This window comes from Penaeus vannamei, chromosome 2 (assembly GCF_042767895.1).
Source record: "Penaeus vannamei isolate JL-2024 chromosome 2, ASM4276789v1, whole genome shotgun sequence".
Taxonomy (NCBI): Eukaryota; Metazoa; Arthropoda; class Malacostraca; order Decapoda; family Penaeidae; genus Penaeus; species Penaeus vannamei.
This window is the reverse complement of record NC_091550.1, coordinates 52,526,247-52,539,624: the sequence shown is the minus strand read 5'-3', so window position 1 is coordinate 52,539,624 and position 13,378 is coordinate 52,526,247. Positions and strand designations below refer to the sequence as shown.

The 13,378-nt window shown below is 34.5% G+C and overlaps 1 protein-coding gene across 1 annotated transcript in view; it reads left to right on the top strand.

Moving 5' to 3' along the window:
- Klp61F (Kinesin-like protein at 61F) overlaps positions 1–12,392 on the top strand; it is a 13,349-nt gene extending 957 nt beyond the window's left edge. Inside the window, exons 2-21 of the mRNA XM_070135074.1 lie at positions 573–720; positions 919–1,068; positions 1,534–1,691; positions 2,485–2,707; positions 3,059–3,222; positions 4,084–4,276; positions 5,143–5,325; positions 5,600–5,724; positions 5,904–6,029; positions 6,571–6,710; positions 7,166–7,281; positions 7,847–8,032; positions 8,286–8,453; positions 8,577–8,837; positions 9,174–9,353; positions 9,606–9,825; positions 9,933–10,075; positions 10,373–10,519; positions 11,020–11,136; positions 11,259–12,392. Coding sequence (XP_069991175.1) covers positions 573–720; positions 919–1,068; positions 1,534–1,691; positions 2,485–2,707; positions 3,059–3,222; positions 4,084–4,276; positions 5,143–5,325; positions 5,600–5,724; positions 5,904–6,029; positions 6,571–6,710; positions 7,166–7,281; positions 7,847–8,032; positions 8,286–8,453; positions 8,577–8,837; positions 9,174–9,353; positions 9,606–9,825; positions 9,933–10,075; positions 10,373–10,519; positions 11,020–11,136; positions 11,259–11,399 — 3,289 coding nt within the window. The 3' untranslated portion in view covers positions 11,400–12,392. The remainder of the gene's footprint in view (positions 1–572; positions 721–918; positions 1,069–1,533; positions 1,692–2,484; positions 2,708–3,058; positions 3,223–4,083; positions 4,277–5,142; positions 5,326–5,599; positions 5,725–5,903; positions 6,030–6,570; positions 6,711–7,165; positions 7,282–7,846; positions 8,033–8,285; positions 8,454–8,576; positions 8,838–9,173; positions 9,354–9,605; positions 9,826–9,932; positions 10,076–10,372; positions 10,520–11,019; positions 11,137–11,258) is intronic.
- Positions 12,393–13,378: the final 986 nt, after the last annotated feature.

Below are 13,378 nucleotides of genomic sequence, written 5' to 3'. Positions count from 1 at the left end.
TTCGGGTTGCATTATCATCACACACCCTGGTCTAGGCACATCTAAGCTCAAGTCAAAACATTCTATATTAAAACTATATAGTAAGATTTGATAATTTGACAATTTATTTTAGTGTGAGGACATATTTATGAAGAGAATAGACCCATGGTTTTGACAGAATACATTGTTTCTTATCAATTTAATCAGTTTTTTATGTTATAGTTGTAGCTTTGAAGGTTGTTCCCCTTTAACACATATTTCAGAATTTTGCACATGAATTTATGCCTTATAAGCATTCCTTCTCTATTCTTCTATTGTGATTTGTTCTTATTTTAAGATTCTCATTTAAATGAACAGAATGTTTCTCCTGTTACTGCAATTGCAATTTATCATTTAGTGTTGTATGTTTTTGTATACTGTATTAAACGGTTGGGTAGGCTATATTTGATGTAGTTCTCATACTAAAGGTAAAAGGATCTCAGGTTTCTTTTCATGTAATCAATCATGGAGAGAAGTAAGGCTTTTTGGATGCTTCAAAAGTTTTGCAAAACAATGTGTATATATACTACATCAGTGTCAATCCCTTTTTGCAGGCCTATGAACAGTATGGAGAAGAGTTCAAAGTCATTTTGTGCCGTAGAATGCCAACAGAACCGAGAAATTATTGTGAGGGAACGGCCCCTGGATAAGTTCACAAAAACTTTCACTTTCGATAGAGTTTTTGGACCAGAATCAAAACAGGTGAGTTTTTAGTTTGTGTGTTCGATCCCCCCTCCACTTTTTTTTTTTTTTTTTTTTTTTTCACCCTTTAAATTGAGAAGATGTGCCTGTTTTCTTAGATTCTATGTGAATGTGATGTTTAGCTATCTCTTTGGTATTGTTTATAGTTTTCTTCAAACAAGTAAATGTTTTAGTTTAAAAGTTTTGGCTTTATTTCAGATTGATGTCTACAAAGCAGTGGCAAAGAATTCAGTGGAAGAAGTGCTAAGTGGATTCAACTGCACAATCTTTGCTTATGGACAAACCGGCACGGGAAAGACCTTTACCATGGAGGGAGAGCACACCAATGAAATCATGTCTTGGGATGAGGTAATACTCTGAGGTTCTTTTCTCTCAGTTTAAAAGCAAAAATGAGCCTTCCAATGTTAATCTTGTGGAATATAGTCTAGCATCTTTTATGGCTCATGAGCTCTTCAAATTGATTCTAATTTTGTCTTTAACTATAGTGGGTAATGTTTAGGTAAGATTTTACACCTCATGTTGAGCTCTGAATACCTTTTCACATTACTTTTTATATCTAGAAATTGATGTTACATCCAGTACATGTCAAGATAACTAAAATGGTATTAGAGAATAATGGTTAGCTGCTACAAAGCATAGAATATGACCTAATAGTGATTCATACAGTTTACTCACTATAAGGTATTGATAATGATAGAAATATTCAAAAAAGGTTTGTATGAGGGTAGTAGGGAATATTTGATCAGGAGTGATGCAATTTTTTTTCACTTAAGAATATGTATATGGTTTTGATTGCTGTCAAATCTGTTTCAGGATCCATTGTTAGGTATTATTCCTCGCTGTGTGAATCACCTTTTTGATGAGCTGCGCATTCAGAAGGTGGAGTTCACAATGAGGGTTTCATTCCTCGAATTGTACAACGAGGAACTGTTTGACTTGCTGTCGGCTCATGATGATATGTCAAAACTGAGGTACGTAGTTTCACTCTCCCTCTCCTAGCATTAAGTCTAAGGAATTGTATTTTTATCATAACCTTGGTAACCTAGGAATATGATATCAACATTGTAGGGTAGAAACTTTGAAATGCTAAGCAATACTTTCCTCATATGGAGGTGAATCAACCTATAATCAAGTACCAGGTATCTTTTCCACAGTTTCTTCTTTCTTTCTAAACCTTATTTTTATGTTCTTCAAGGCTTGCCAGATATTAATTCTTATTCCCATAGAAATAAGTTTTTTAACGTGTGATTTAGATGATTTTGATTATGAAGCCCAAAATACTAATTAGATATAGAGTGTTCTTTTGTAGATCTCTTTAGTTCATGGAATGTATTTTTGTGTACAATTGAGTACTTCTCTCTTAGAATAATACAACTCTAATACATATGCATGTATATAAGTGTGTGTGTGTATTATATATATATATATATATATATATATATATATATATATATATATATATATATATATATATATATATATATATATATATATATATAATTACGTTTAGCTTTATATATTTTTCCTAAGACTGTAAATGTCTTAGGTACCAACTTAATTTCCAAGGATTATATAAAGTAGCATTGGCTAAATCTATGTTGGATGGCCAATCAATAATTAGAATTTGAGTGAGGATAGTTTTACATTATGTCAAGTAAATCCTGACATTCACTTCAATCAGTTTTATATGATAAAAGAGAATGTGTACTTTGAATGGGCTAAAAATGGAATTAGTTGATAAAATATGTATACCAATAATTCCAGATTGTATGAAGACTCATCTCGAAAGGGATCTTGCATTATACAAGGTCTAGAAGAGGTTCTGGTTCGCTCTAAGAGTGATGTATACAGTGTATTGGAAAAGGGGTCAGCCAAACGCCAGACAGCAGCTACCCTAATGAATGCACATTCCAGCCGCTCGCACACTGTTTTTACAGTCACTGTTCACATCAAAGAGAACACAGTCGATGGTGATGAACTTTTGAAGGTGAGTTTCCTCGTTTGACAGCACCATACTAATATTTTCTAATGATTATATTTGTAAATTGTAGGTAAATAGCATCCCTTTAGGATATATTTTATGATTAGATTGATGTGTAAATGGTTTTAGGTTGTGCAGATTTCTCCACCTGTGGTACTTTATAAATATTTTTGATAGGTTGATAATTTTGTGACAGGTTCTTGATAGGATGATATTCTCTCCCATGATATAGAAATATTGTCAGGCTAATCATTTCATACTTAGGTCTTATCCTTTTTGAAGGTATAGCAGTATTAAGAAATACCCAGTATTATCATCACATAAGCCAAGGTTGTTTTATTCTCTCATATTCAACAGACTGGTAAACTGCATTTGGTTGACTTGGCCGGGTCAGAAAATATTGGCCGTTCTGGGGCAGTCGACAAACGTGCTCGTGAGGCTGGTAATATCAACATGTCCCTGCTCACTCTAGGGCGTGTGATCACTGCTTTGGTGGAGAAGGCTCCTCATGTACCTTACAGGTGAGTTTTTGTTTTGAATTGGTACATGTATAATCCTTTAGATCCAAATGTTTTGTTTTGTCACTTGGACAAAAATCTAGATATAGGCTTGTGTGATTGGTGACTCTTTCTGATTGTTTGGCATGTAGGCCTGGCCCCTGCAAACACTCACATGTAGTGTCAAGATTCCTTGTCTCCAATTTGCAATGCTGTTAGCTCTTATCCTGCAGACAGTTACCATTTGTTAAGGTCTATATTTGTCATTTGTGATTTTATCAAAATAGCAATGAACGGTTTTTGTTAAGCATCCTCCATATTATCATGCTAATTAGTTTATACTCTGTGCAATGGTAGGGCAATATATGGCATTGTGCAATTAGTCATTTTTTTATATTCTTGTATTATTCAATTTTCCTTAACACACTACACTGATTTGGTGGGCAGGAATAGGTTCCTGTGTGTGGACATAGTGTACTACTTGGAGCTGGTGCTTTACCAGGCATAGCTCATTCCACCCTCATTTTCTGGTAGAAGTATTGCTGGAGCTATTTCCTTAAGGCCCACTGAATTATTCTATCTCAAAAAGCTTTTTGCATTCATGACAAGATATCCTGGTCACTTGGCAACAGTTTTCCATTGCAAGGTGCTCTGTCAGACACAAAAATATGATGGTACATTCCTGTCATCCACCTAACAGCCAGATTTTTTCATGGCGAGATGACACTGTCACCTGGATCAAATGGGTTTATATCAAAGCTTGATCAAACACTTTTTAGATTCTCAAGTTTCATATGGAGAATTCTTTTGGTCACCTAATATATTCTGTTTAATTCTCTTTCATAACTAGTTAGTTTTATCTTCGTTATTTTTACCTTTTTTCAGGGAGTCAAAACTGACTCGTCTGCTGCAGGATGCTTTGGGTGGCCGCACAAAGACTTCCATCATTGCAACCATCTCTCCTGCATCTATTAACTTGGAAGAAACGCTGTCCACCCTGGATTATGCTCACAGGGCGAAGAACATCCAGAACAAGCCAGAGGTCAACCAGAAGCTAAACAAGAAGGAACTCATTGGGGTAAGTGGGGCATTTGACAGACAAAGAATGTGTCAACTAGTTTCAGAGTGAAGGACAGTCCAGTAATTTACAAGAAGAGGAAGGGAAAGTCATAGTTTGGCAGATCGTTTCTCATTCATCTGAAATTAATCAGGTCATAATGTGTGGACTATGGAAAGCAAGGTTAACACAAAACGAGGGACCCAGTTCAGGCTACCTCTCCCACCTCCTTTCTTTTCTGTGTCCAAAATACATTTAATCAGTTTAAAAAAAGCAAATATTTATTTATTTATTTATTTATATTTACATACAAACATTCATATATGTATATGTATATAAACATATTTATTTATTTATTTATATGTATAGATTTAGATTTATATATACATAGATTTATTTATTTATGTATATTGATTTATTTATTTATATGTATATGTATATAGATTTATTTATTTATATGTATATGTATATACATATATGTACATACATATATGTACGTACATATATATTACATACATATATATGTATATATATGTATGTATGTATGTATACATACATACATACATACATACACATGTCCATACCTACATACCTACACGCACACACTCACATACACATACATACATATATATACATATATGTACCCACTTACACAAATAGGAGATTTGATTTAGTTTCTCTGATATATTTATAATGGAAGTTTTGCCATTCACAGAATAAGGGGGATAGTGATAGTAACCATGGCTGCAGTGGTTCATGTTCCTGCTTTTTATCTCCCTCTTTCTATCCTTTTTCTTCTTTTTTATATTATGTATATATATATATAATTTTGTTCTTTTTTATCAATATCTTTTCAGTTTTTGTAATGATAATTTTTATCAAAACAGGAGTACTCAGAGGAGATTGAGCGTCTGCGTCGTGACTTGATGGCCATGAGGGAGAAGAATGGCGTCTACCTGGCCAACGAGAACTACCAGGAGATGATAGCAACGATGGAGACTCAGGCACAGGAAATCACAGAGAAGATTAGTCACATTCGGGCCTTGGAGGAAGAGCTAGAGAAGAAGACGGTGAGTTTGCAATTTTTCAAATATTGAATGAGTGTTGGGAAAGTTTTAAAATGCTCATATATATAGAGAGAGAGAGAGAGAGAGAGAGAGAGAGAGACAGAGAGTAGTAGTAATAGAGACTGAAGGAGTAGAAGAGAGAGAGAGAGGAGTAAAACAGAGAGACAGACAGACAAACACAGACACAGAGAAAGTAAGAAAGAGAATAAAAAACGAGAGAGAGAGAGAGAGAGAGCATGGTAACCTAAAGGATCAATAATGGTGTTGCTTTTTACAGGATCTGTTCACGGAAGTATCTAGTAAGCTTGAGGAAACACAGGAAAAGCTTGATACAACCAAGACTACTCTGTCATGTACACAGAAGCTGTTGCATGACACAGCCCAAAGGCTTGATGAGCAGAAGTGAGTATATACAGAATTTTTTAGATATGATTCAATGTGGCTGAAAAATGTTTAGAATTAGGTGTGTAGATAACACAATAAATGTTTGTTTCCCATAACTTAGCGAAGAACTTCTATGAATATTAATATTAATGGCACACATTTGCTAAGAAACTTGTATATTTGTTTTTGTTTTCCAGGTACATTGTAACAGAACACAGCAAAACAGAGGAGAAATTGAAGAATCAAGGCAAAGCCCTAATTAGCCGTGTATCTCTAACCATTGGTGACCTCTTCAAGCTCTATGACAAACTGGATCGTAAGAAGTGAGTCCACTAACCGTCTTGAGTGTTGTGGAAAAATGTTCTTGGTAATCTATCTTGGCTACATCATAGTGGTCCAAGAAGCAGCTTTTAGATATTTATATGCCTCATATTTTCTAGAGGCCACTATTAGTTCTTGACATTCTTGATATTTTCCCTTTTTAACTAAATTTTTGTACACATTTCATCTTCATAAAAATAACGAGACTGAAATCCTGATGAATGGTGTTTAAAGTTCACAAATTATTACTCATGAAAATTCCAGAGCAGAACATGTATAGATGACCATAGTTAGCCAGTCGTACTACTACACCAAGGCTTTTAATGATGTGCAATTTGCATCTTCTGTTATAAGATTAATTATCTTGGTTACAAGTTGACAACTGTCTTGTACACATTCATGCAATGTTCATATTTATATATGTATTAAATGTATATTGTAGTGTATTAAAAAGCATTCTATGTATTATAGTTTTTTCTTCTTCCTTTCTTTCTTTCTTCTCCTGTGAATAATGTTTCTTAATTTTTCTTTCCATCTTTCCAGAAATGTTGAAGAAAAGAATACAGAGATTACCAAGGGCTTCCAGCAGACTTACCTAGAGCACGTGGAAAGCATGAGGAACTCCCTCACAGCTACCGTAACACAGCAAAAGGAAGCTGTCCAGAACATTTCATCTCAGTTTGGTGAGGGGAAATTGCCATTATCCTGTGGTAGTTAGATGACCATTAAGGGACTAGTAATATATACTATGCTAGACTGATGTCCATACTTCAGAATCAATGGCCTTTTTAGTCTGTTTTTCCTGTGGTAAACTCATATCATTCTCCTAAGATACTTACTATATGCAGATTGTTATTTTTAGTTATTAAGTTGTCAGAAAAACTACAAAAAGGGCAGAGGACCATGCTAGAAAGAATTTTTTAGTGTCGACACTTGAAAGGAGAATATGGTCTGTTATCAATCAATTTCTGTCTACATTACTTATTATTTTATCCTTTCTCCAAAAACTTCTTGAACTCCCTGTTACTATTGTCATATTTCCTTTAACAAATTATTAAAGTTCTTATTTTGATTTTCATATACCCGCACAGGCATTTTTCATGTCCCTGTCCTTACTGATACAATATCTCTGTTTTAGATGGTTCTGTGAAGAAATGTAAAAAGGAGGTCCTTGAAATCAGTTCCCACCTGAGGACCATTGCCAGGAGCCAAGATGAACTGGTCAATAACCTTCATGAAATGTTCAAGGGGAAGGTATGTATTTAACCCATCAAATATACACTATGTTTACTGTTTTTTGCAGTTTGTCCTTACAATAGATCTTATCATCTTGTGGTCAATTTATCTCGCTGGTGTAACTATCCACATTTTTCGAGTTTTTATTTATTATATATATTTATTTATTTATTATAGCTATCATTTTTGTTGATACCACTATGATACTTGTAATACAAATGATAAAAGTAACAATATAGGTATGACTAGCATTGGGGGGGAAATCTGTAAAGTAAAGGAAAGTGAAAAGTAGAAGTATTTATGGAGCCATCTATGTGCAAACAAAATTCAGAAAAGGAAACTACATTTGGTAGTATATGTACCCAGCAGCAGTAGGTTAGAGCAAACAAAAACAAAGCTTTTTTTTTTTTTTTTTTTTTCTAGTCTGAACATAGTGGGTAATTTTGGCAACCATATATATAGGGTTTTGAAGTTTTGCTTCTTTTTTTCTAAATTAGCATAATTCTATCTGTAAGGAGTTGCTCTATATTTGCATCATCCTTTTTACTCTGGTCAGATAATTTACAGATTGTTTATTTGACAGGCACAGGCTGATGTGGCAGGTACAAAGGCCATGGTGGACCAGATTGAAGAACAGTGTGCTGAACAGGAGCTGCAACTCAGCACTTTCCAGAAGGAACAAGTGCTACCTAGCCTGGAGAAGATAGCCTCCTTGATTTCCTCTCATGCTACTACCATCACGGACTTGTCTGATATGCTGAGTAACAAGGTTGGTTCCATAATGAATAACTTATTTAGTATTGTGTAAGTGCCTATATTGTAATTAAGAGCCATTTTATTTTTTATTTATTTATTTATTTATTTTTTACCTTCATGTTGAGCATCTGGTATTGCCTAATCTTGGGATGATGTTTTTTGCTTGCTGGTCTTCTGAATTCATAGTCAGGATTTGTGTGTTTGTAAGAAATATAAATTCAGTAGAATAACCATATTTATATATGATTTTTTTTTTTTTTTTACAGCTGAATGAGTTGCACTCAGAATGTGAGAAGAGTCACCAGAACCAAGAAAAAATGGCCTCCGAGTTCGAAAAACAGATGAACACACATTTAGAGGCTCATGCTGCACGTACTGTTGCCTGTCTTGACAATGCCAATGCACTGTGCAGCAATGTTGATTCTAAGGCTGAGGTAAGGGGTCTGTTCTCTTTGTTGTGATACCAATGTTATCCCACTGTACCATAACAGGTTAGTAATGTTGCCTGGTTGATAAAATAAATGGTTGTTACTATATCGTTTCATTTTTTTTGGCAGCTTGTTGCATCCAAGATCAGCAGTTTGGAAACCCAGCTTGAGGATCTGAAGCAAATCAGCAAGGAGCTCACGTCTTCAGCCTCAGCTGGTCTGTCTAATATTATCTCAGATCTTGGCACGCTGAAGGAGGAGACCCACACGGCTAATGATAATGTGAAGACATTGGTTAAGAGTCTTGGTGAGAACAGCCATTCTCATATCACAGCTACTCTTTCTCTAGAGAAAGAAGCCCAGTCTGCAATGGAGAAAATGGTCCATGAGGTGAGTTTGTTTTTATTCACATATTTTTTCTCTATATATATAGATATGATGGTGAACTAAAGATGAAGCATTGTATCAAGAGGCAATACAAAAGGAGTATGATAATAAGCCTTGTAAAAGGCACCATATCCGACTCTTTGAAAAAGGGAAACACATTTTGCATTCAAATCATTAATTTTGCATTGGATATCTTAAAAAGTTTCATAAGTAGAGACATCTAAAGTAAGATTATTAAATGATACCAATACTCTTCAGACAGTAGAACAGAAATACTCTGTCCTATCTTGCCCTAGAGTGATACAAGAAGTTCACTCAATTTTTATTTCTCTTCATCAGCTGGAGACTAATGTGCAACACATGGGAGAAGAACGATGCAACCTAGAATCTCTTGTGGCACAGTATTCTGCCCACGCATCACTGTCAATCTGTGAGAACCGTAACATTGCTGAGAAGCACATCAAAGCAGTGGAGACCAAATCTGCACAGGATATTTCAGACCATGGAGCTAAGATTGAGGTAAGAATATGCTTTTTCCGTTTTAAGAACTTCAGTGTAGAATTTCAGTATTTGTGTGAACTTCTGAGGATGGCAACAAAGTAAAAATGAAGATGGGAATTTCCCCATTTTCAAAATAAAGCCCAGAGAAGTATTAAAGTGAGAAGCTAACAGTAAATTTTAAGTATTTATTGCTGTTCCCCTTGTTGCATTGTTTACAAAAGGAGGTATATTACTTGAGACCAGATTTATAATTAATTATTTTACTTCTAGATGACTGTTGCTTTAACCAAGGATCTGGATATCAAGAACCAATTGCTGGAGGATGAGATCAGTAAACTTGAAAAGGAATGTGCCCAACTCCAAAAAGAATGCCAGCACACTTCTAGAACTCTTCAAAGCTGGTCTGAGGACCACATGGATGACCTCAATGCCCAAGAGATGCAGGTCAATGAATTCTTCACTGAGAAAATGGTTAAGGATGTGCCAACTGGTAAGGAAGTCGTCTTCTTCACAGTCAATGGTTATTCTCTGCATTTGTCCTCCTTTTGATTATTCAACGTTTATTAGAAATCTGACAGAACTAATCCGTTTTTCCAGGCGAGACACCGGTGCGCAAGGATTACCCATACTCTAAGTTCTTGTCGTCCACCTCTCCACATGAGAGACTAATTGAGAGATACAGAAGTGGTACTGTAACCACAATGTCCAAGATCCCCCTGCCCAACTTTGAGGATACAGAGGTATGGGGTGCTTGTGTACTTCTGTAATGGTTTGATAAGGCTGTTCACTAACATTTATTTCTATTATGGTTGTTTTTACTTTTTTCTCCCTCTCTCTCTCTACCTGTGAATCTCAGTAATGTGTAAATTAAGATTTTGTTGTGCTGTTGCATTAAGAACCTGTTTGAATAGTTGAGTAAAATATATATATATATATATACTGTCTAAAATCCTTAACAAGTATGTGAATAAAGGTATCAAGTTTTAAATATGCTGATATATTCACTAATCTTTGCTGATCTAAAACAAAAATTACAGGACGAAATGGGTTCCTCATCAGCTGACAGCTCCCAGTTATCTCCATCTGATTGCTCACAACTGGAAGATGAGGTGATGGAGGTCAGGGCACGCTCTGGTTCCACTTCTGATGTCCGTTCACGATCAGGGTCTACCAGCTCCAGCAAGGTATGTTCTGTGTTGAGTATGAGTTTCAGAGTTTGGATGGGAGTCTTTCAACTGGTTTGTTAAAATTGTGTGAGGCCTGACACCTTAAATATTCATATATATGGAGAAATGAATGCATATCTATTTATCTTTTGGTAGATATGCATGTCTAGACTGATGGATACTTATTTATCTGTGTATATTTTAACAAACTGGCCTTTTGTTTACAAAAATGGGACATTAGTAACTTGCGGTGTATTACTTCATACATTTTACCATATGGCATTAGTTTAAAATTTAGTGCAGTGAGCCAGGCTTATAACCCATTTTATTTTCTTAGCAGTGGAGGACCACTAATATGTACATGCTAAAGCTAGATAGGCCATTTTGTGGTGGTTGAAATATTTCAATTATTCTCTCAGGTTCTCTCCCATAGTGAAACTGGATATCGTAAACAGTTTTTAGTTCACTGTAGTAACTGTACATAGGTATTTACATTATATGTGTTATAAATCTTCCAGGGTGACAAAGGAGTATTTGTAGCTCCAGCACCACCTCTTCAGCGACAGGACAGCAGAGATGATTCTGGCATTCCACTCTCAAGGTCGTCTTCATCTTCTTCCATTCCTGAAACAAAGGTAAATATTGTGGTACTGTTGAACTACATTTACACAGTATATCCAAACTGAATAAGCCTAATAGGCTATGATGATGAATTCTGCTTCGAAAGACCATATATCTAAGATATCTCACATTTCAGGACAAGGAGAACACACTTGTGCGACGGGGGAGCTCAAAGAAGAGAGAGTTGAGGCAACCTGGAACCTACCCTAGTTTAGAAAAGAGTGGTAGCAGTGACAGCATTTCCAGAAGCCGAAGAATATTGGGCACTCAGAACTGAAACTCAAAACAGCACACCAGAAAAATGTCTCCATAATATATCTTCCAAAAGAAGTACAGAATGTTCATACATAAGCCAAAGATTCTTGAAAATATTTAATGATAATAATAATCGACTTTTAGGTTGCTTTGACTAATCATATGATCATCGTCATAAAGAGTTTGAAATATTTGAGTGATTAACTTCAAATTGTACAAAGTAGATTTCCCAATGCACGTGATCATTGATTAATACATGTATGAATGTTGCCCATCTCATTAGATTAATGTCTTCTATTTTAACATAACACTGCTAGAATCCAAGTATTAATTTCTTTACAATAGCATTATTATTTTCTACTTTTGTACATGGAACACAGAGATATTTTACTTTAGTGTGTAGTGATCCTGTGAGACATTTTTAATATGCCTGTAGATTATATAGTAGCAGAGATAAAATGTTAAAAGAAACAATGGTTTTGTTTGTCGAGATCAGTGATTTTTGTTTTGATAGATGGATTTTAATGTAAATTCAAGCAGTAGAACATAGATCTATTCTGTAGGATTTTTTTTTTTTTTTTTTTTTTTTTTTTTTTTTTTTTTTTTTTTTATTATTATTTTTCCAACTTTTAGAACAATATGTCAAACCTTCTCTGTTTGAGTTCTGTTGTTTTTACTCGCGTTTTAGATTTCACTTAGGTTTAGATTGTATCTGGATATGAAATCATGCATAGCCTAAAAGAAAATGTATATCAGAGACATGTTTGTGTATGTGAGTGTGTTTGTGTATGCGTCAGTGTATATAAATATCTAGAACCCTTAGTATATAAATGCATTAGGAAGGAGAGTTTCAGATAAATTACAGATGATTATTTGCATAATGGTAAATATTAAGGTGTCATATTTTCTCATCTTCTAAGTCTGTCAAACCCATCACAACTCAGTGACTATGAGTAATGTCTTTATTCTAAGTTATTTTTATGATGCAAGAAAATAAAAGATTGTAGGTAGAACAGTTTCTCCTTTTATTTGAAGGACCTTCATAAAAAGACGTTTCATATGTTTCATACAGATTACACGACTTCTGAACATATAAAATAAGAATTGGATGTAGTAAATTATAAAATTGTTTTTTATTGGTAGGAAAATTTTATTGGTAATTTTTTCTTCTTTCTTTCTTCCATATGGAGTAAGTAGAAAATATAGTTCATAATGCAAGATGTCCTTTGCTGGTTGGGCATTCAAAGTCCCAGTTCAAAGAGCATCATTTCAATTCCAAAAGGTAACTTTTAGAGGTAGAATTAATTATAGAGGTAGAATTAATTATACTAGACTTAAAGACCCATCAGACCTAATGACAAGTCTGAATGTGCCCATTCATGTGGAACTTGGCATATTTTTGCTTTTAAGAAATTTAATGTTCTATTGATTATATATATATATATATATATATATATATATATATATATATATATATATATATATATATATTAAATTGTTTCTTTGAATTTCACAGTTTAAAAGGCTAAGAAAATGCACTGGCACAATATTTGGTCATAAAAATGAAGCAGGGAAACGCCGAAATAACTGAAATGTAAAAATATATATATATTGATAATGAAATTGATAAGCAAAAGAGTGCCAAGAATCAAACATCAATTTAGTATTGTCTAAAGATTACATTTTACTAACAAACTCAAAACGACTCAAGAGTACTTGAAATATCATCTCATTTAGGTAATACTGCGGATAGTTTTGTGGGAATCTCCCAATTGTAAAGGAAACAGATTGTTTTCTGTTTATATGGTTAAAGACAGACTAAATAGGAAATATTCTTCACATTAGTATTTGTTTCTTTATTTGCTTCTCTGTCCTCCCTCTTCTGCTCAGAGAAATAAGGGGTACATGTACTTCTCCGTTTCTATCTGTTTCCCTCATTTTCTTTTTCTCTTGCTCTACCTCTCTCGCACTCTCCCTCCTCTTCTCCCACTTTTTCTCCCT